The 22,862-nt window shown below is 40.2% G+C and overlaps 1 protein-coding gene across 1 annotated transcript in view; it reads left to right on the forward strand.

Annotated features, from left to right (window-relative positions):
* The window catches only part of mmp24 (matrix metallopeptidase 24), a 40,465-nt gene extending 18,104 nt beyond the window's left edge, over positions 1-22,361 (forward strand). The window contains exons 6-10 of the mRNA XM_033966541.2: positions 8,737-8,898; positions 10,216-10,421; positions 17,718-17,856; positions 20,341-20,607; positions 21,988-22,361. Of these exons, the coding sequence (XP_033822432.2) occupies positions 8,737-8,898; positions 10,216-10,421; positions 17,718-17,856; positions 20,341-20,607; positions 21,988-22,352 (1,139 nt within the window). The 3' untranslated portion in view covers positions 22,353-22,361. The remainder of the gene's footprint in view (positions 1-8,736; positions 8,899-10,215; positions 10,422-17,717; positions 17,857-20,340; positions 20,608-21,987) is intronic.
* Positions 22,362-22,862: the final 501 nt, after the last annotated feature.

Here is a 22,862-nt window from a genome sequence, read left to right on the forward strand (position 1 = left end):
TAATAGATGTTTGAGGTTTGAGCTGCTCAGATTTTCAGTGTGTACAAAGTGTATTTTTACAGATCGACCTATGAAACTGTGAGAAGCACCTCTTCACCACTGACATGTAACCGACATAAGGAGGAAATGTTTGGGACACAGAAAGAAACATTTAGACTCATTTGAATTTTAAATTTTTATTTGTTTATTTAAAATGCAGGACCTGTGTCGTATTTGTGCCACTTATGGCAGAAACAAGTCAAGATACAGACAGAGGTTCAGAAGGGGTTGGGTTCAGGCTGGAGAGTGGTTTACTGCCGCCAGATAAACCACCTCCTCTTCTTCTTCTTGTTCTTTTTGTCCACCTCGGCAAGGAGCTCCTCCACGATGGCCTTGTTCTGCTGCAGCTGATCCTCTGACTCCTTCAGGGACGTCTGCAGCTCGTCACTTCTGAGGAGGGCAGATGTTCTCTCCTCCTCGCTGTGGGTCAAAGCCGTGCTCAGCTCCTGGATGTTCTTCTGGTGGAGTGAGATCTCCTCCACCAGGGCCGTGTGGGTGGCGTGACATTTTTCAAGCACAGCTGTAAAACTCATCTTCTGAGTGTCCAAATCCTTTTGGAGTGTTTGGACTTTGCTCTGTTCGATGTTGAGGCTCTCTTCCAGCTTTTGTGCCTTGTCCTGGGCGTCTTCAGCTCTCTGCCTCTGCTCGGTGAGGGCAGACTCCAGGGAGAGGACCTGTCTGTCCCAGGCCTCCTCAGCTGCCCTCCTCTCTGCTGCATGGGCAGACTCCAGGCTGAGAAGCTGCTTGTTCAGAGCCTCTTCAGCAGTCTGCCTCTCTGCTGCGATGGTCGATTCAAGGGAGAGGACTTGTGCGCTGAGGGCGTCTTCAGCCGTCCTCCTCTGCTCAGTGAGGGCAGACTCCAGGATGGTGATCCTCCTCTGCAGAGCCTGCTTCTCCTCCTGTTCCCTCTGCAGCTCCTGTCGGGTGCTGATCAGAAGCTTGTCCTTGTTCTCTGCCTCCTCAGTGGTGTCTTGGAGTGTGGACTCCAGAGCCCTTTTCTCTGCCTGACATAGCTCTAGTTTCTCGGACATTTTAATCATGGAGGCTTTCTGTTTCCTGACGGTGTCGCGGGTGCGTTCCAGCTCCTTAAAGACATCAGCGCTGTAGCCGTGGCTGTTTGCCTTCTGTGTCTCCAGCTGTTCCTCCAGCTGCTCCACCTGGGCTTGGTACCTCAGAGCAAGAGTCTGCTGCTCATGGGAGAACGTCTTGAGATTGTCGTTCTCCTCGTAGAGGCCCTGCACATAGTCGTTCACCCTCTGCCTGCCCTGCTTGATCATTTGTTCTCTCTCCTCGTCTTTCTGTTTGAGGAGAAATTTCCCAAACTCCATGATAGATTCCTTCTCCTCTTGAGCTTCTTTCAGCTGTTTTTGAAGCTCTTCAACAAGGGCCTTTTTCTCCTGGACCTCCTCCTCCAGCTCTCTCAGCCTTGTCTGCTGTTTTTCGTTGACATATTTCTGTCCTTGAAGCTGTCTCCTCAGGTCCTTCACGAGTGGGTTCTCCTCTACAGAGAGTTGAACGTCTCGTGGAACCTGATTCGCAGCCTCGAGCTCCCTCAGTCTCCACTTCTGTTTGGCGTTGATGTGGAGCTGTTCTTGGTAGGCTCTCTGGACGTCCTTAAGCTGGAGTCTCAGGTCCATCACCAGTGGGCTGTCCTCCGGGTGTTGAAAGGCGCCCCTCGCTGGTGGAGTATGAGATGTAGCCCTCATGTTTGGATAGTTTGGGTTCCTGCTGTACCGCGACATGTCTCTCGCTCTGAGATTCAAAGTGAAATGACTGTAGTTGGTTGGTTTCGCCTATAGGCCTTCTCTCCTCTGGCATATCACAGGTCTTTGTGATGTCACCGAGTCATTGCCACGGCGATAGAATGACATCATGATTCTGTGCAGTGACATCATGCTGTGGGAGATCTGCAGGTGTTTCTGGTGGAATGTTTCCATGGCGACACAATGCACATGTTGGAAAACACAGCCTGATATGATTTTAGATTGATATATATCACCAAGAGTATGTTTTTGTGTATTTTACCAAATTATTCTGTCACGGTGCTACATTCGTGCGGCTCGTTTAGAGGAAAGACGCTCATTTATGCAGAACATTTGACATTTGATTCACAGTTTTGATGATTAAAATCAGTTTATTTCATATTAACTTTGGTTTAACAAAGTCTTTTACTTCCACAGTTGTTTTAGTCGATATGTTTTGATCCTTCGTCGTTAAACTGCACATGTCTCTGTGTAAATGTAAAGGTGGAGCTCGTATAAACTGTGGATGAATAAAACTGACACATGGAACAGTCTGATGTGTTTTTATCGTTGGTAAAATCCACAAAACAAAATGCACTTTGTTCTGTTCATTCATCTTCAATAAATGGAAGATAAATAAAAAAAAAAAAGATAAAATTTATGTTTATTTTTTGTGAAAATGGAGTTGATCATTAAGTTTCTGGTTAGTCTTTATTTTTCACTGAATTGTGTTGAATCGATTTGAAATATATCGTATTGTATCAAATTGAGATACTTATCACATCGTGGCCTATGTATCGTATCGGCAACTTCTTAATGATACCCAGCCCTAATCCTTACTGTGAGCGGGCTTGCATCTCCACAAACCTGACTCTTACTAGGAAGAAAATGTTGTTTGTTGCTTTAATATTCCACAGTTTGGCATAAAATATATTCATCTGCATAAAGAATCTTCCAAAGTGATTCTAACTGTCTATTTCCTTCCTGCAGATGACGTGACACCCCATGATGTTTACTACTATATTTTAAAAGTATTTGAAGTACTCAGAGTACAGTTCAATGAATTCCTCCCAACACTAAACCATTATATCAAACACAGCGTCCAATATTAATCACTAATAAAGCAGGATTCCATGACCCAACTAACGAACTATTTATAAATCAAATATATTAAAATTTACGGACATAGTTAAGTTGAAAATTTTGACAATTCTCTTTTGTGTTGTGAATAAGGACGTCCCCATAAGAATTCAGTCCTTTAAATTAAAAAGTAGTTACTATAATTTCAGGTTTTGCTTCGGCTTGAGTCCAGTAAAATAAGAACTAATGTGAAACAAAGATGTGTCTGTTTTAGGAATAAAAATTTTGGAATGATCTCAATGATGAATTTAAGTTAATTAAAACTCTGTCTAAATTAAAAAAAACTTTAAACCATGAATTCATTCATACATATACATTGCAGCAGGTCGTATGGGCCAAGATATTGTGTTTAATATATTGATTTAAGTAATAAATGGTGTTATGTTATTGTGGAGTTTTGTGTTGGTTAGGATGGGCTTACATAAGAATGTGGCTTCAGCCCAATCCTTTTTTGGTTGTAATTAATTCATTAATTAAGGAAATGTTTTTTGTTTTGCCTTTTTCAAAAAAAATGTAAACAACCAAAATAAAATGTACTCATTCATTCATTCATCACCATCACATCGATTTCTTTCATAACACATGAGTTTTCATTCGCTCCGTTTAGTCTCGTGAAGAAAAATGAGACGCCGCTTGACTTTGTGGTTTTCTTTTCTCTCTCGCACTAAGTTTGACAAATGGCCGGTGCCAGATTGGCTCCTTTGACAAACCAACGTGTGATAGAGAGAAAGCAGAGGGACAGTGACGGAGCAGGAGAGGAGTCTGCTCACAGAGATTAGACGCAGAAACAATTAGCTGAGACAAAAGAGCACCTATAGTCGCCCTGCCCCACGCCGCACGGCCCTTATATAACAAATTATTTCCACAGGACCTATTTCTAAATATATATCAAAGACGATAAGAGCCCTGTGGAGCATCATAAATTATACAGCACATGTATTTTCATCTTCTCTCCATGTTTAATTGCTAATTGGTCAATATATACAGTGGAGACTTATCTACGAATTAATGATTTATGCCTCTAGTGCGTTTGAGTATTGCCTCTGTGTGTGTGTGTGTGTGTGCGCATGGAGACACTTTGCAATGTCTCTTTATCTCCAAATTCCTGCGCACACTTCCAGACGCACACGCTCAGAGTAATTGAAAGATTAGAGACACGATAGAGCGACAGACTCCTAAAAGCGGCGGCTACAGGAGGGAAGGTGTGAGATGCACCGGGACAGTCCGGCTTTGACGTCTGGAGTGAACGTGCGTTTGTGAAGTCGCAATTAAACGACATTTTTATTTAACCGTGATAAATGTGGAATGAGCAGGAATATTTGGAATGAGCTGGAACAAATCGATAAATAAACTCACGTAAGAGGGAAGAAATTAGCTCTGGATTTTATCAGTAAAAGTTTAGATTTGTGCTGAAGGAAAAAACTGATTTAATCGCTGTGAAATTATGTTATTTTGGTGACTAAATGTGTCTCTGATTAGTGTAGCTCTGTTTGTAAAACTCATACATTTTCCTTTTTTCCAAATAACAGTTCTTTTTGTGTTATTTCCACAAACCTTGACGTGTTTCGAACTCCTTCCGCGTTGTTCTTCAGTCTGCGCCAGGTTTATTGTTAGGTGTTATAGTGACATGTCTTTCCAGTCGATTTACGCAGATTTTGGTGATAGAAAACAGCGCCATCTGCAGTCTAACTTCTCCAGGACAGTATTCCAGGTCGGTGAAAGTTGATAGGCCCCGTCGTCCCTGTTTACTGTACTGTGAGCTTGTTTCTGGTTCTTAATCCCACAGTTTATGTTGATGTTTTATGTTTACGGTTAGATTTTGTTAAGATTTTGGTAATAATTCAGTCCAGAACAGATGCATCGAGCATTCACAGTCGCTGACATTGTTAAATCTTGTGTGAATTAGGACGGGCCCATGTGCAGTGTTCCAGGGTTTTAGGGAAATACGATGCCTTTTGACTCGATGGCGACGCATTTTATTTCAGGTCCTATATTTAAGTTGTTATACAGTATACAGTTCATGAGCTGGGTCATGCGTTGGGTCTGGAGCACTCCAACGACCCTTTGGATGACCTACAGGGCATTCAGAAAATCTACGGTAAGGACCAAAAGTCACTGACACTTTTAAATCTTCAGTTGCTCCTGTAATTCTTAAGTTAAACTCACCAAATTTTAGCCGTAGATAAACTGAACCTTCTGAGATTTTTGGCAATATGTACAGTTATAATTGTTCATTTACACTTGAACTTACCACTATTTAAACTTGGAGAAGTAAAAATAATGTTCTTAAGTGTCCACCATTTTGTGTTTGTCCCTGAACAGCCCGATCCAACACACTTTGCGTCACATTTAAATCATTTCTGGCTCTTATTTGCTCTTATTTGATCATCGATATCACGTTTTAAGTCGTTTATCGTCTGAGGTTTATTCACAAACACCTTTTCTTTAAGATCGACCCACAGGAAGAAATCAGGACTAGTCAGGTCTGTGGAGATACTGCCCCCTGTCTTTGAAAAACACTTATTATTCCTTTAATGGCGTTTTCTCTCAGAGCATCTCTGGGATTAAAATGTCGAATTTGACCCATGTGACTCAAAGTCCCACTGTACAATGAGGGTTTGTTCCTCGGTGCTGGATTTGCTCAGATTAATGTGGGAAGAGTCGTTCTAAATGCTCTGGAAAAATGAAAGGAAAATATTTAGAAACAAAAGAGTTATGAGTTTTTTTTATCTGTCAGTGACTTTTGAGCCACACTGTATTTAACTCCCCACAAACACCACTGGCAACTTCAGTAACAAAAAAGCTGTGACATCCTCACACGAGAACAAACTTTCTCTAACCTTTCTCTCTGGAGCTCTACTTGACGTACTGCAGAGGACTTTGTAGCAAACCTCGGAGCAGACGTCTGGAGGGGCTCGGATGAGGGGTGGCCACGGGGGGTCTACGCTTACGACAGACCTCCTGGGAATTCCCTCTGGCTGTCGACATGAAGCGCCGTAAAATGTGGAGGGTGAGAGATCAGATGGGAAGATGTGAAGCACAGGACTGAATAAATATAACATATGAAGGATGCACGGGTGAGTTATTGCAGAGATGTGCGTCAGACAAGGAATATTCTTGGAAAATGTGCTGTAGCTTCTAGGAGCGACGCAGAGGGAAGACTTACAGATTCAGCTAATGGCACTCGGTTATAACGTGCAGTCTGCTGGGAAAAATCTTGTTGTAAAACTGTTTTATGCATGAACACATTCCCTCACTATATCACAGTTCACCTTTTTTTAATACATGCATTGTGTTGTGCGTCCTGATTGGCTGTTGGACTGTAGACCATTGTGTTGTGCGTCCTGATTGGCTGTTGGACTGTAGACCATTGTGTCGTGCGTCCTGATTGGCTGTTGGACTGTAGACCATTGTATCCTGCGTCCTGATTGGCTGTTGGACTGTAGACCATTGTGTCGTGCGTCCTGATTGGCTGTTGGACTGTAGACCATTGTGTCGTGCATCCTGATTGGCTGTTGGACTGTAGACCATTGTGTCCTGCGTCCTGATTGGCTGTTGGACTGTAGACCATTGTGTCGTGCGTCCTGATTGGCTGTTGGACTGTAGACCATTGTGTCCTGCGTCCTGATTGGCTGTTGGACTGTAGACCATTGTGTCGTGCGTCCTGATTGGCTGTTGGACTGTATACCATTGTTTCGTGCGTCCTGATTGGCTGTTGGACTGTAGACCATTGTGCCGTGCGTCCTGATTGGCTGTTGGACTGTAGACCGTTGTGTCGTGCGTCCTGATTGGCTGTTGGACTGTAGACCATTGTCCATCAGTCTCCTCCGTGCCGTGTCTCCTGTCCAGTACAGAATGTGTTCAGACAAATTTACATAAACGTTGGATCTCAGTGTGAGTCTGAAGTGCTGTACGTTTGCAATTTGTTTTCTCCCCGACAAAACCCACAATGTCGACAAAACGTTCTGCACCGACAAAGACGCCTACGAAGGTTTGAACTTTGAGAGAGTTTAAACGAGAGAGAAATGTGAGAAAATGTTAACGCCTGTGTGAGAAAAGTGTATAAAGTGTGTGGTGAGGGGTTTTACAGACAAAAACAGAGAGAATAATGTAAAAAATAAAGCTGATACTTCACAGATTTCTCCTATTGCGGATTATTTTTAGAACGTGACCCCGCCATAAACCAGGGACCACTGTACATACATTATTGTGTTTAATTGTTAGTGTAGTTTTTTCACAATCTTTGTTCAGCCAACAAAATATGTAATTAAACACTAAACTGCCACACAGGAGATTAAGTATAATTTCTTGTCATTTTACAAGAAACCAGTGGCTTGAAATACTAAATACTAGATTCCAGCTCATAAAATCCAACAAATAAATAAGTAAAAACCTCCTTTTGATGTAGAAATCAAACATTTGACATGCTGTTTTCTTAAAGTTTATCCTTATTAACAGCGACAGAACGTGTCCCAGGACATATCAAATATTCCTGTAATCCAAGAAATCCATGTGTTCTTCCAGTACAGTAACATTTGTCCATAAATCTGCGTGTCCACCGAGGAACCATGTCTCCAACGGAACATAATGATTTGTCTAATTAGGTTCAGAAAGAGTCAAAGCAATTACAGAGCTGATGAAAAGTATTCGCTGAAGCCGTACGCCGAGTCGTTTAGAGGTTGACAGCAGGATTACTGAAGACAAGGCCACCGGAAATACATGAAATACATGAAATACATGAAATACTGCACATTCTGAAGATGGACATTAACGAGGATGTAAAGTTGTTATGAGGTGTGTCGTTATGAGATGTAATGTGTGTAACTTTTAGCTTTAAAGTGGAACATGAGGGTGAAGTGCAGAGCTGGAGGATGAGCCTGTACTGTGTTTGTTCATGGATGCAATACTTTTGTGAGAGAAATTGTTTTGGGCAGACACACTTGGAAAGCTTTTACACAACATCCGACACTGAGGCTGAGACTTTTTTCAAACTTTGTGCCATTTCTGGTGCTCTGGATAAGCTGCCTGACTGAAAAAACATCTAAACAATGACTCATTGTATTTCGGGAGTGCATTCGCTTGTTCAAGTGCGAATATTTAAAACTCTCGCCGTCGCACATATACATTATTAACTAGTCATACAAATTTAGAATCTTGTCTCATACAAGTCTGAGTTTTGCACTTTGCCTCTGCAGTAATCTTCAGTGAGCTGCAGTATTTCAACAGGATCATGCTGAAGTTTCGGCCCAAAGCTCAGGATTTTCTCACTCACAGCACTTTGAGTTCACTCTAATGCTTCTTTTGATGTGAGATTCATACGACGCTTCTGACTACGAGCTGCATTAGCCCGCTTCCCAGTGCTTCCTTTGGTCTTTATATTGTGTTTCCATCGGGGAACCTTTATTGTATTTCAGTTTTGCATTTACTTTTTTATGTGAAGTTCGGAGCAAAATAACAGAGGACATCCTGAAGCACAGTGTTTCCGTTATGACAACAGAGATGTACATTACGTGCTCTACATTATACAGCCCCTGCTCCAGATTAAGTGCACAAATAAAACAGATATATCCCACTCAGATACTCATCTTTATAGTCTGGGGATGAGAGCTGGAGATATGGAAATGCTCTAAATCTACATAAACCTTAGCGTGCTCATGTTTCCTGATAGATCCCAACCAACAGGAGCCAAGATGAAGACAAAATGTTTATTCCTTTACGTTTGTCACTTTAAATCTGGTCAGAGCTTGTGTTTCTTGTGGCATGTCCCAGTGTCTTATTCTGTTTTCTGTTCTTTCTTCTTGCTCTTTTTCTTCAGGTAATGATTTGTTCCTGGTGGCTGTTCATGAGCTGGGTCATGCGTTGGGTCTGGAGCACTCCAACGACCCCAGCGCCATCATGGCTCCGTTCTACCAGTATATGGACACACACAACTTCAAACTGCCTTTGGATGACCTACAGGGCATTCAGAAAATCTACGGTAAGGACCAAAAGTCACTGACACTTTTAAATCTTCAGTCGCTCCTGTGATTCTTAAGTTAAACTCACCAAATTTTAGCAGTAGATAAAGTGAACGTTCCTAGATTTTTGGCGATATATACAGTTATAATTGTTCACTTACACTTGAACTTATCACGACTTAAACTTGGGAAAGTAAAAATAATGTTCTTAAGTGTCCACCATTTTGTGTTTGTCCCTGAACAGCCCGATCCAACTCACTTTGCGTCACATTTAAATAATTTCCGGGCTTTTCCGTCTCTTATTTGATCCTCGATATCACGTTTTAAGTCGTTTATCGTCTGAGGTTTATTCACAAACACCTTTTCTTTAAGATCGACCCACAGGAAGAAATCAGGACGAGTCAGGTCTGTGGAGATACTGTCCCCTGTCTTTGAAAAACACTTATTATTCCTTTACTGGCGTTTACGCTCGGGGCATCTCTGGGATTAAAATGTCGACGGTAAAACACTGCTGGGTTTGTAAATTTGACCCATGTGACTCAAAGTTCCACTGTACAATGAGGGTTCGTTCCTCGGTGCTGGATTTGCTCAGATTAATGTGGGAAGAGTCGATCTACACGCTCTGGAAAAATAAAATAAAAATATTTAGAAACAAAAGATTTATGCATTTTTTTCCGCTGTCAGTGACTTAAAACATGTGCCACAGCTAAAGGTGCTGTCCGTGGTGCTCATTTGGGATAAACATGTTCCTTTCTTATTTCAAATTGCACTAATCTACACTAAGACTCTTTAAGTTGCCCCTGAAAGCAAAAACTTGCAAGAGCTCAAACCAAAACCCGAACTTGTACATTATTAATCGTAAAACCCAGTGAAGCTGAATTATGAAACAGTGTGGTCCCGTGGCCAACCCCGAGCAGGAGGTATTAAAGAGGTTTAAGGCAAAATTATAAAAACAAAAATGCTGCTTATTTTGTCACTGTTCCAAATACGCCCAGGAGGCTTTGTTCTACTGCAGAGAGAAAAACAAATGCTTGTCATTTTGGTAAACTTTAAAGTGAACAAAGAGCTGTGGAAGCTTGTCAGGGACATAAGCATCCCTGCCTAGTCTCTTTTTATCACAACAACTTAAAATCCTGTTTATGTGCAGTAGTGAAGACAAAACGCACGGCAAAGAAACAAAAATATTACACGTTATATATAGTTTGAAGTATTTCGGCTGTGACTAAATGAGTAAATCTGCTTTTAAAGTTAACTACACTTCGATTTGGTTAAACTTATATCACTTTTATTTTCAAATCCTGCTTGAAAATGTCACATTACACATTTCTTTTCCTCAGGTGTGCCCACAGCCATGCTCGAGCCCACCCGCCCTTTGCCCACCTTACCCTCTCGTCGCACCCACTCCACGTCCGAGAGGAAACACTCCCGTCCCGCCCGCCCCCCCGGTGACCGCCCCGCGCTGCCCGGCAACGGAAAACCAAACATCTGCGACGGCAACTTCAACACTGTGGCCTTTTTCAGACGAGAAATGTTTGTGTTCAAGGTGAGTTTGTGGAGCTCTCCAAACTCTGGAAATGTATTTATTTATGTTTATCTGTTTACGACACTCTGCCCTGGTTTATCCAACGAACTCAAGGCAAAACACTCAGTCCAAACCTTCGAGAAATGAGTTTATTTTCTGCATTGATATTTCATGCAGTTGGATTTTGCCTCGTGCATTTACTGAGGTGGATGATACTCAGTAATAATAGATGTGCATCCCTTTATTTATGTATTTATTCAGTCATTTGTTTCATTATACTAAAAAAATATGTAATAACAGATGCAAAAATGAAATATTTTTTTTGTAAAGTGGGTAAAAGTAGCTCGTAGCGCAGGACCGAGCGTGTGCGTGAGGTGGAGATGTGTGTAGTTAGCGGACCATCGCTCCTACAGACAGTGACTCATACGACTGTGGGCTGCCATAGAAAGCGCAGCACCGGGGGACGGAGATAAGCTTTAATTGAACATTAAGTGGAGGATGAGGGCTCTGAGTGCTGTGAGAGGAACATGACAGTCACTCTGCACCAAATAACAGCTTCAACGCTGCTGGACATGTCCTGAACATCTGCGCTTTTATAACCACATTTTAAATACAAGGACAGATCTGTGAATATGCAACACATGCTACGAAGTAAAGCAGTTACACTCGTTCTACTTCTACGAATACAACAAATATGACCTGAAAACAGACGGTGTGATTCTTAAACAAAAATATGGACTAAGATATTACAACGTATGCTAACAGTTTGTAATAATACTTAATCACACCTTAATAAAACATGAACAGACACTTAATTTATAATGAACAAATCAATTATTAAAACATATTCAGCCTTAATGACGACTCAATAAAAGCGTTAAGAGTTAGGGTTTTAATTGAGCCGTTACTAAGCCTGAATATGTCTTAATAAATCTTAATTTTCATTGTGAATTAAGTGTTATCCACATTATTTATAGCATGTTTATTACACTGGATATTTAATTTGTAATTGTAGTAAAAATAAAGCTGTATATGTAATGAATCTGCTAAATGTGTTAAATTTACTTTAAGATAAACTGTTTGTTAATAATCTATTAACTACAAAGGTAATGCACAAAAATGAAAGCATATATGTTTTAACCTCCTAAGACTCGAGCTCTTTCGTGGTTTTATTTATTTCTCTTTCTTATTTGGCTCATTGGACCTTTGGACATTCGTTCTATGTTTTAATCAATTTGATCAAACATTTGAATAAAGATTTGCAAAAAACTGTTTATTAAGAGCCTGAACATGGTGACATTTTTCCTGAGTAAAAACAAAATGAGAAACAACAAATGTGACTCTTGGAACAAAGTGTCTCATGTGAAGAGCTGCAGACATGAGCCTTTACAGAAATATTCTAAGTTGAACATTTTTGCCTTGTTCCTGTTCTTGTTGCTGTTCTTCTTCTTCTAAAAATGTGCACTGTGGCCTAGACAACCCAGAATGCGTTGTCCTCACATGTGGACGCCCGATCGTAGGAGTTTAAAGCACTTTGTCGCTGTCCGTGGTGCTGATGTTAGAGTTAACGTGCAGAATTTAAAGCACATTGTTTTAAAACACGTTGGCGCTGTCCGTGGTGCTGATGTTAGAGCTTGCGTCATTGTTTTTTTTATGCTGTGAACACGTGCGGTGGATTTCAATTGAATAGTTTAAAGAATAAAGTCACCTTGTCTCTATATATTTACAGTAAACATGATATCATCAAGGACGTTCACAATACGTCAGTTTCGGTGCTGCTGCTGTGAAAATACTGCACTAGATTTGGATTTATCGTTCTTAATAATAACGCGTCTGTCGCTGCTAATGTGATGTAAGTTTGTCGACTCGGTGGACGACACACGGACGTCTCAGATAAATGCGGCGAGCACGAGGCTGTGGACACTGTGGATGTTGGTGGAGAGGGTGAAAAATCTATGGTGATGCCTGTGATCTTTAAAACTGAATGTTAGAAAAGGTCAGGGCGCGTCTGTCTCTCCGCTCCACCTCCTGTCTGTTTTTTTAAGCCTGCTCACCTGTCTCCACTCTTCTGTATTTGGCACCAAGCTCCTGCTCTGGAGAATTATAAACTAATACGATGTGACATTAGTAAGATTTTATTTTACGATGGTGGTTTTATTAAATATCCACGATCAGTGAACAGCACAAGGACGCTCCACCACACGTCCACAACAGAAAACGAACTGAAATCCTCGTATTTTTGGTTTAATCACATCCAGATCTTATCTTAACTTTTCTAGCTCGCCTCCCCGGAGATGGTATTACTCATATAAATGCCGTACGTTTATTCAATTACAGGTGCGTTTCATGTTCAAAAATACATGAAAAACACATTTACTTTGGGCCACTGGTTCAGATCTGACCTGTAATTTACCCTGGATGTGCAACAACCTGCTTGACTCCTTAGAGATGGATTAGTTTAAGTATAGACCTACTCCAGCATTACAAGAAAATATATCTCCATAACATCTTAACGGAGACAAGCAGCGGAAAAAGTTACATTGTGCAACATTTTTTGGCTTTGGTGCAGAATCAGGATGTGCTTTTTGGCCGAGATCTTCCCTGATCCAGGCCACGTTCTGCAGAAAACAGGATTTCTATGTTTTTGCACGATGTTCTCTTACAGTTTCTTTATCGCCCTCGTGCCCACGTGTCAAACTCAAGGCCCGTGGGCGAAATGCGGCCCACCACATCATTTTATGTGGCCCGCGACAAGGTAAATTAAAAGGAATGACTCTCTTAAAATGTCAGTTTATCAGGAGAGACAAAGTTACACAGACATTTTTTAATATCTATACAAATTCATATGCAATATTTGGAACGTGAATAAGTAATAAATACAGAAACGGTTAATTAACAAGATTAAAAAATAGTTACATTTACATCTGGCCCTTTGAGAGCGACCATTTTGCTGATGTGGCCCTCTGTGAAAATGAGTCTGACCCCCGCGCTGTAGGTGGAGCTGTAGTGCACATTTTACCGCAGATTTGGGAGTGTGTTGTGTTTATGTGGTTGGAGCTTCCTCACATTTGTTTGGTCAACCTGAAAGATCGTTACAGCATCGACATCTCCGTGGAAGACTTGAGTTTTAGAGTTTTAGACCTGTATTCTCATCCATCCTGGACCTAGCATGGACTTAGCTCTGTGGTAAACATGGCGTTAGAAGTACAATAATAATACGACATAATAAAAGCTAAAGGTATAGGTGTTGTTCTCTGTATTTGTCAGAAGCTCATCATATTTCAGCTATACCTTTGCACCAGTTTATTTTCAAGCTGTGAACATTCTATAAATACATCCCTTAACGCTCGTACGTGAAGTGCATTAGTATCCGCGACATCCATGTGCAGCTCCAGTCTCTGAAGTAAATCTTAAGTGTTTGGGAGACATTTACTAAGTAGCACTTTACACAACCGCAGCTGCGCCCGTACGGTCATGAGGGATTTTTTGCAATGTATTTTAAGTCTTGTTTGCTCTACATTTTTGTGGATGCTGTGATTTAAGCGGGACGTTCCACCGGAGAAAAAAACATGCATGTTCTGCAAGTTTACACAGCCGTATGTCCACATGCATTTACACTGGAAACTAAGCTGTTATTTGGATAGTTTTTGCTGGAAATTCTTCAATGTAACTAATGGTTTTGGGCTGTATTGTGACTATGGATTTAACTATACTACTACCACTTGTCGTAGAGTAATTCAAGTATCGTGACAGCTAAAACGAGGCAAGAGGCCATGGATATCTAATGTAGAAGTTTGTTTCCCGTCGATATTTCACCTGGAGACATGGACACTCGATGCATTGTGGTACTATTGTCCATTTACTGACATAACACAGTCAAAACATGGCCACCTTTTTACATTTTTCCTCTTACACTTCACTGACGCACGTGTAAAACCTGTTCGATGTGTCTTGTAAATAGCATTAATAATATATACTGCACAAAAAGTTCTTCTACTTCTTCGAGTCCAAGGTTGTGTCTGGACATGAGGAGGTGTTAAAAGCCAGTGTTCATTTTCAAAGAGCCACTCATTATGAGATGTTTCCTCTGTGAAAAACATTTCAGTCTTTTCTGAGTCATTGATTTGATTTTTTCCTCCACTGGTTCAGACGGGCATTAGCGGTCTGTGGATAGTGCTTGATAATTGCAGCTGAAATATGCAGCATGTCTTTGTGACGACAAAGGGAATTGTGTTACAGACTGGAGTGGTTCTCTCTGGATCATTTTGAATCTAGGGATGGTAAAGTCGTATTTCAGATTTGAGGCAGTGGGAAAATAAGCGTTGAAGGAATATAAATTGTCCGGACTATAAATCGCTCTGGAGAATAAGTCGCACCAGCTAAAAATTCATAATAATGAAGAAAAAAACATATAAGTCGCATGTTTGGGGAAATTTATTTTACAAAATCCGAGACCAAGAACAGACATTTTATCTTTAAAGTCAAGTTCTAATAATAATAATAAAATGTGGACCAACAGGCTGAATATCAGTACATCACGCTAACGTAACACATTTATATTTATTCAGCTCCATGAAGCACAGACAGAACTGAACACGTGTCTGGTTTGTTAACGTAAGATATTAACAGTTAATCAGATAAATAAAGCAGAAAAAACAACAAGTTTACTCTGGATTAGTTTACTCACAAGTTTACTCACTCCAAATCAATAAATCCATTGAATTCTTCATCCTCGGTGTCGCTTCTGAACAAATCCACCAACTCCAGAGGAAGATGAAGCGTTCAGTGTTTGTCTTTGTCTTTTAAATGAGTGTAATGTTGATATTTTAAATGTTGAGTGGTTCAGGAGGAGTAGATACTGGTCCAAGTCTAGAGCCCCTCGCACGACTGTCACTGTGACAAGAACCAACATGTGACATTATAGATTTGAATCATTTCACATATAAGTCACATCTGAGTATAAGTCGCACCAACGACAAACTGTGGAAAAAGTGACACTTATCTTCCAGAAAAAAACAGTATAAACAATTTAGCTTAACAGTAAAGTCATAGTTTGTTTTCTTTTAGATGTATTTTATCTCTTTGAATTCATCTAATCAGATAATTTTACATGTATTTATGATGAAACCTTTTACTAGAACATGCAGTTGACTGTAATACTGCTTAAGATCATTTTTTAAAACATCCATAACTACTTAAATACTATAATCAATCAGTTTTCACATTTCAATCCCAGTGTTCTGTGTGCGTAATTCCCAAATTCGCTTAATTAAAGAGCCGGTTTCTCACAAAAGGACTGCACGTTTTAAAGTCTCTGCTCACTTTTGCTCATCTATAGAAAGCATATTTTGTAATTTACTGTATAAATGTTTCAGGTGGTGGACTCTTCGTATTATAAAGTAACTCACAAGACGTCGCGTTGGAGTTGTTTGTCTGACTGTCTGTGTTTGCACCTGTTTGGGAGCTCTGTATAATGGCGTGTATTCAGTGGGGACGGTGCTTGGCTGTGTCCTAGATTCACTGAAGCCAAATGATAATGAGGGAAGATTGATGCTTGCCTCGCGCTCCTCCCTCCTCCTCCCTCCTCCTCCTGCCTCCTCCGCCGCTCTGCTCCGGGCACAGACACACCCTTTTTGTCCTTCACTTAGCATGCATCATCGTTCTTCCTCTTATCTGCGCGTTCGCGGCGGCCTCAGAGCTGCTCCGGTGCTCCCGTCCGCTCGTTTGTCTTGGTTCATCACACCCACTCCTCATTCTCCTTTTGAGTAAACAACGCAGAACATCCAGTCGCCGGACGTATTGTCAAAGCGCTCAAACGCAGCATTTATTTATGTGCTAAAAATGTGAGACAGGCCTCGACTTTGATCAAGTCTCAGCTCAGAACAGTTCAGTTTAGTTCAGTGCAGAGGAGTAAAAGGAGTTTATCTGCACTACGTTTGGTTTATATTTAATACGTGAGGATTTATAACCTAAAATCACAACAGCAGGGCAACGAAAATGCTGATTTAACCAACAGAAATCTGAAAATCAATCTAAAAATCTAAAAATAACCCGCAATAAATGAAGTCCGCGAAGTATCAACTTTATTTTTTACATTATTCTCTCTGTTTTTGTCTGTCAAACCCCTCACCACACACTTTATACACTTTTCTCACACAGGCGTTAACATTTTCTCACATTTCTGTCTCGTTTAAACTCTCTCAAAGTTCAAACCTTCGTCGGCGTCTTTGTCGGTGCAGAACGTTTCATCGACATTGTGGGTTTTGTCGGGGAGAAAACAAATTGCAAACGTACAGCACTTCAGAGTCACACTGAGATCCAACGTTTATGTAAATTTGACTCTAATATTTTGTTCTGTTCAGTCTCTTGAGGCGGTGGTTTGTCACATTTAGGTTTAATTTGATGTATTTTCTCACTTCTTTTTTGCTTAAATCGACCGACAGCAGGACAGTTACAGCTCGTTGTGCGCGTTCACTCTTGTTACATTTTTATCGGTGCACTCCTCAAATGTGCTGTACTGAAGCAATAAGTAGGAACCAATATTATTATGAAGAAAGAAAATAATGTGTCCAACATAATATAATAAATAATATTCATTGTTAATAAAAATAAGTACACATAATAAAATAAATACTAATGAGCCAAATAAATGTTAATACATAAAATAAAATACGTCAAATAAATCAAGGTTACATGAATTTGTCTGAACACATTCTGTACTGGACAGGAGACACGACACGGAGGAGACTGATGGACAATGGTCTACAGTCCAACAGCCAATCAGGACGCACGACACAATGGTCTACAGTCCAACAGCCAATCAGGACGCACGACAAAATGCACGTTTATACGCTGTTAAAAAAAAACATGTAAAATTGCACGAAATAGCGATGTAGTGACGGACAACTGTATCCAAATGATTCATGCGTTTGTGATTTTAACCCATCTTTTTGTTTGGTAAATCACTTTAAATTAACAACAGACCCTTCATCTAACCATCTTTCTTTCTTTCTTTATTCTTTATTTGTCAGGGATCATGTACAAATTCATGAATCTTACAAAAGAAAATACGATTTATACCAGATTTAGCTGCTGCTGCTTTCCATCTGCAGGTGAACGCACATTAAAACACACATTTCATCACAATTACATTATAAGACAAACAGTTCAAATACAGTAAATGTCTCCGTGTCCAATACAGAATGTTTCCCATTTTGTTATTCACTTATTTCAGGTGATAAAATAAGATGCACTACTTCAAAAGGGTAGAAAGAAATTGCAAAATATGGTATTGGAATGTCATGTTTTGTTTTTTAGGACCGGTGGTTTTGGCGTCTACGAAACAACAAGGTGCAGGAGGGTTACCCGATGCAGATTGACCAGTTCTGGAAGGGTCTCCCCCCTCGTATCGACGCTGCCTACGAGAGATCAGACGGGAAATTTGTCTTTTTTAAAGGTAAGAGCAAACCAAGTACCGGTAGATGCACGTGTGACATACAAAAGGGGAGGATCTCAAAATAGGTTCCCATGCAAATTGACAACAGTTTTTCTTTCCATCGCTCAATAAGTTGCAGAGATAAGTGTGTGAACAGAAGAGAGAAGGTGCTGCACATGAGTAACAGGCCTCAGACTCAGACTCTTGACAGGAACATTGTTTTTCTTTGTGAAAGTGTTGGCACAATCACCTCAGCGCCGCACCAAATGTTCATATTGAATCACACAGAACAATGATGCTCTTTTAACTCGACAGTGCACACGGTTTTATGGACAGACAGACTGACCCGATGTATTTCACCAGAGCTTTTATTAAAATATAATATATTATAATACTAGAGTTTTATATAAAAGCACTTTAAATGTTTAGACCAGGGCTGCTCAGACTTTTTCAGTATGTGAGATACTTTTAAAATGATCGTGTCTGAAAGATCCACCACCTAATACAAAAATGTTAAACATATATTTATTTGTAAATGTATTATGAATTCTTACATGTACAGTGCATTTTGATGTACTTTGCACAACATCATGAGATAAAACTGCACAATACAACTGAACTTCTTACATGTTCATAATGACTTGAATGATGATTACTGCTCTGACACTGAATGAATCAGTGAGGGCAGAGTTCGGGCAGAAGCTTCTGACAGACAGGAGTAAAACTGCATTTTTCGTTTGAAAGCGATAACAGAGATAATCATGTGGATTATGGTTTTGTCTTTTTTTTATAGTCATAAAAATCATGTTAAACGAAGTATCAGAATTTACTGCATTTTTTTCACACAACTACTTCTATTTTACACATCCATCCGTATTTTTTCTTTTATGCATCAAATAAATGAGTGAAAATCCCCGCAGCCCCGCACTCTCATTCGTCACCAGGGACAACAGAGGCAGATTTACCCTAATGAGGGTAAAATATTTAGACAGCCCCGTCTCCGCTTTGAGACGCCGTTTGAATTTACATGAAGCACGACTGGGGGCGGAGTTACGCTGCTGGAAAGTCCACAACCGCAAGTCTATCGGCGACGATAGGATCTGACGCTATAGGGTTAAACTAACTCTTTGTATTTGTCGTTTTACACTGCGCTGGAGCATTTGCAGAGACTTTCACATTGTAAACTCTTTAACCATGTAGTAAAAACAAGAATAATATACCGTAAATTTCTGACTATAAGCCGTGACTTTTCCCTGCGGCCGATACAACAGTGCAGCTTATTTATAGAATTTTACTGGATAACGGCCACCGGGGGGCGCTCTCTAGCTGTAAATGTAAAAGTGAGACAGTCGTGGGGAAAGATTATGCTCTGAAGAATTCACTTGTTTTGATTTTGAATGATCATTTTGCGCATCATGGAAAACACACGAAGAAATGGACATGATGCAGTTTTTAAGATAAAGAAGGAAATAGATCCACTGCACGAGAGCTCGGCATCAATGAATCCAACTTGGTCGATGTAAAAAGACGACAGAAGGAAATAAAAGCAGACGGTCTGTGTTGGTGCAGCTTTATTTTCTAAACCTGCAGGTGTGTTCATCCTGTGTTGATGTCGTTTCAGTGCCAATTTTCAGGCACAGTTTAAAAAAAGCGTGTCCGTGTAGCATCTTTCTGTGTAAATATCTCACGTTACAATATGAAAACCTGCGGCTTATATTCAGGTGCGGCTTATAGATGTACAAAATTGACTTTCTTTTCAAATTTAGCTGGTGCGGCTCATATTCAGGTGCGCTCTATAGTCCCAAATGTACGGTATTGTTAGGGCGTATGTAATATATAACTGCGCTATAACCATTTCATTTACTCTTACCCATTGCATAAATTCCTAGAAAAACACATCCTCCCATTGTTTTTCCAAAGTGTGGGTCAGTTCATTGTTTAGGGCAAAATGTTTTCGTATTTCGTCACTTTCTCGTGGACAAAGTTTGCAAAGGTCTGGAGAGCTGTTAAACTCGCAGTGCGCCATCTGCTCTAATGTTATTACACCGTGTCTTCCCTGTGCAGCCCCTCCCTGCCCTGAGATGATATTTAATAAAGTGTGAAATAGAGAACGGCAGAGCGGCCAAGCTGCAGCCGCGGATCTGTCTCCTGTAGAAAACAACACACTGACCCTGCCCACTTCAAAAATATGAATAATATGGACGTTATTATGTTATTTTATTAGGTAAATGTGAACTAATTCTCATTGACAAACTTGACCTGGGTAAGAAGCAGCTGTAGAAGAAATGCACACGTTCAACTGCACAAAGCGGGTTGGGTTTTTTTCTGAAACTGGCAGGAAAATGAGCCTTGGGCCAAAAAAGTCTTTGATAAGATTTTTGAATGATTTAAACATTAACAATGATATAATCCTTCTTAAAAATCCAAGGTAAGTGTCGCTAGAGGGTCCGTTTGAAGACAAAGTTGGTGAGTTTTAAAGTTTTTCTTCTGTTCTGTTCGTCCCAGGTGATAAGTATTGGGTTTTTAAGGAGGTTACAGCTGAGCCGGGCTACCCCCACAGCCTGGTGGAGCTGGGCAGCTGCCTCCCTAAAGACGGCATCGATACGGCGCTGCGGTGGGAACCTGTGGGTAAAACGTACTTCTTCAAAGGAGACCAGTACTGGCGCTACAACGAGGAAAAGAAGACTGCAGACCCAGGCTACCCCAAACCGATCACAGTGTGGAAAGGGATCCCCAGCTCACCACAAGGAGCCTTTATCAGCAAAGAAGGATGTAAGTTACACGTCAAATAGGTTTTTTTTATTTATTTATGACTCTTTTACGGAAGTGGTCGTTCAAAACACCGTCCAAGGCCCTTGAAATGATGTGTAATTGTGTTAAAATTAACCGCTCTCTGCACTGTTTCTTGTATTTGTTCAATGTAAATATGTGTAACTAAGACAACGATACAGATTTAACAATGAGACCTGATTAAAGAAGCGTTCAAATCATCCCATGTGGTCACGAAGGTCACATGACTGCGTGTGTGTGTGAGGGTGTGTGTGCGTGTGTTCTAGTGTGAGACGGGGTGCTCGGGGGGTTTCAATGTGCCAGACAAATGAATGCTGGGGAGCGGTGGAGGTGACGGAGCAAATATAAACGCACACGAGAGACAAGCGTGGAGGAGCAGGGATTGTTTTCTGTAGAAATGCACATTTATATATCATCATATTATATATCACTGTAAAGACTCGAAACAGATCTGAGAAACGTGGACTACGACTGTTTCATGTGGTTGAGAGCTGGCACCAAGAGCTTGGTAAAAAAAATAAAAAATAAATAAAATTAAATTAAATTAAATAAATAAATACATAAATACATAATAATAATAATAATAATAATAATAATAATAATAATAATAATTTATAAATAAAAAAATGAAATGAATGAATGAATAAAATAATAAATAAATACATACATACATACATACATAAAAAATGAATGAATGAATATATAAATAAATAAAAAATAATTAAATAAATGCATAGATACATAGATGAATGAATAAATAAATGCATACATACACACATAGATAAATAAATAAATCATAAATCATATTCCTCCTAGATCAATCACATTTTTTATTTTATTTTTTTTGTCTGATTAAAACACAAACGCAATTGACTTTCAGTATTAGTTTCCTGAACATAAACAATTCAGACTTTTAATCATTAACATTTAACAGAAAACTTTGAACTCTGCTCCAAACCACGTGTTTCTACTTCTGGATTAAAAAGACTCACATCCTTAAATCAGACCTACTGTGCATGTTTCTGCTTTGTAGTTATAATCTATGACACCTGTGGATCATTACGTTGTATTTTTCACATTTTAAATCGTAATATTGATCTAAAACCACTTAATAAATCAAATTAAAGAAGTTCGTACATCACAGTGAGCGTGTGCGCAGGTGGAGGTGAAAACGGGGATTTATCTGCAATGACATCTTGAAAATAAGCGATTAAACCTGCTCAAATATGCACGAATCACTCCAAAAACAAGTTTAAAAGGGTAAATGAGAGGAGGAAACAACTGTAACATGAGTAAAGCCTCTGAAAAGTTTATTTTGTACAATAGATCTGCGTTAAATCCTCGTTGTCTCTCTCCCTCCAGACTACACCTACTTCTACAAGGGCAAAGACTACTGGAAGTTTGACAACCAGAAGCTCACAGTGGACCCCGGATACCCCAAGTCCATTTTACGCGACTGGATGGGCTGCGACCAGTCGGACATTGAGCGTTTGGGCGGCAGCGGAAACCGTGGAGACCGTCAGCTGCCTCTGGACGACGTGGACATCATGGTCACCATCAACGACGTCCCGACCACCGTCAATGCCATCGCCGTGGTGATTCCCTGCATCCTGTCTCTGTGCATCTTGGTCTTGGTTTACACCATTTTTCAATTCAAAAACAAAGGAGTCCAACAGAACACGATGACGCAGCAGTACTACAAATACCCCGTGCAGGAGTGGGTATGACACGCTCCGTTTTTTTATCAGAAAACTCACCAAAAACCAGGTGGTCATTTTGTTCTTTGCCAACTGAATGAGGTTTAAGGCGAGCGTCCACGAAGGAACCTCAACGCTTAAAGACGATAACGTGGGAGCGAGGTTTAAACGTCGCAAGAACTTGTGCCTGTTTTGTGCCACAAAAACTTACCGCTGCCGGGTTTCCACGATCCCTGGTCAGACAAAACTTTAAGCAAGAGTTTGTGGATGAAGCTTAAAAAAAAAAAAAAAAGAGACATTGACGATTTCTTCTCGGACCTAAAACATGTGACTTTTATTCTCAGTGAAAATAAAAACGAAATCAGGCCAGACATTTTCAAATGCTTGTACATGTGAACTACTTCAAGTTAAAAAGTGTATGAAAAATCTAACTTTAAACAGTTGTTAGAAGGCCATAACTAAAAGAACAAAGCAGGGGTTTAAACGTATTTATGCTTAGAGACGTTATTCAAAGAGGATTTTTTTCTGTTTTCACTAAAA

This window comes from Periophthalmus magnuspinnatus, chromosome 5, assembly GCF_009829125.3.
Source record: "Periophthalmus magnuspinnatus isolate fPerMag1 chromosome 5, fPerMag1.2.pri, whole genome shotgun sequence".
NCBI classification, from domain to species: Eukaryota; Metazoa; Chordata; class Actinopteri; order Gobiiformes; family Gobiidae; genus Periophthalmus; species Periophthalmus magnuspinnatus.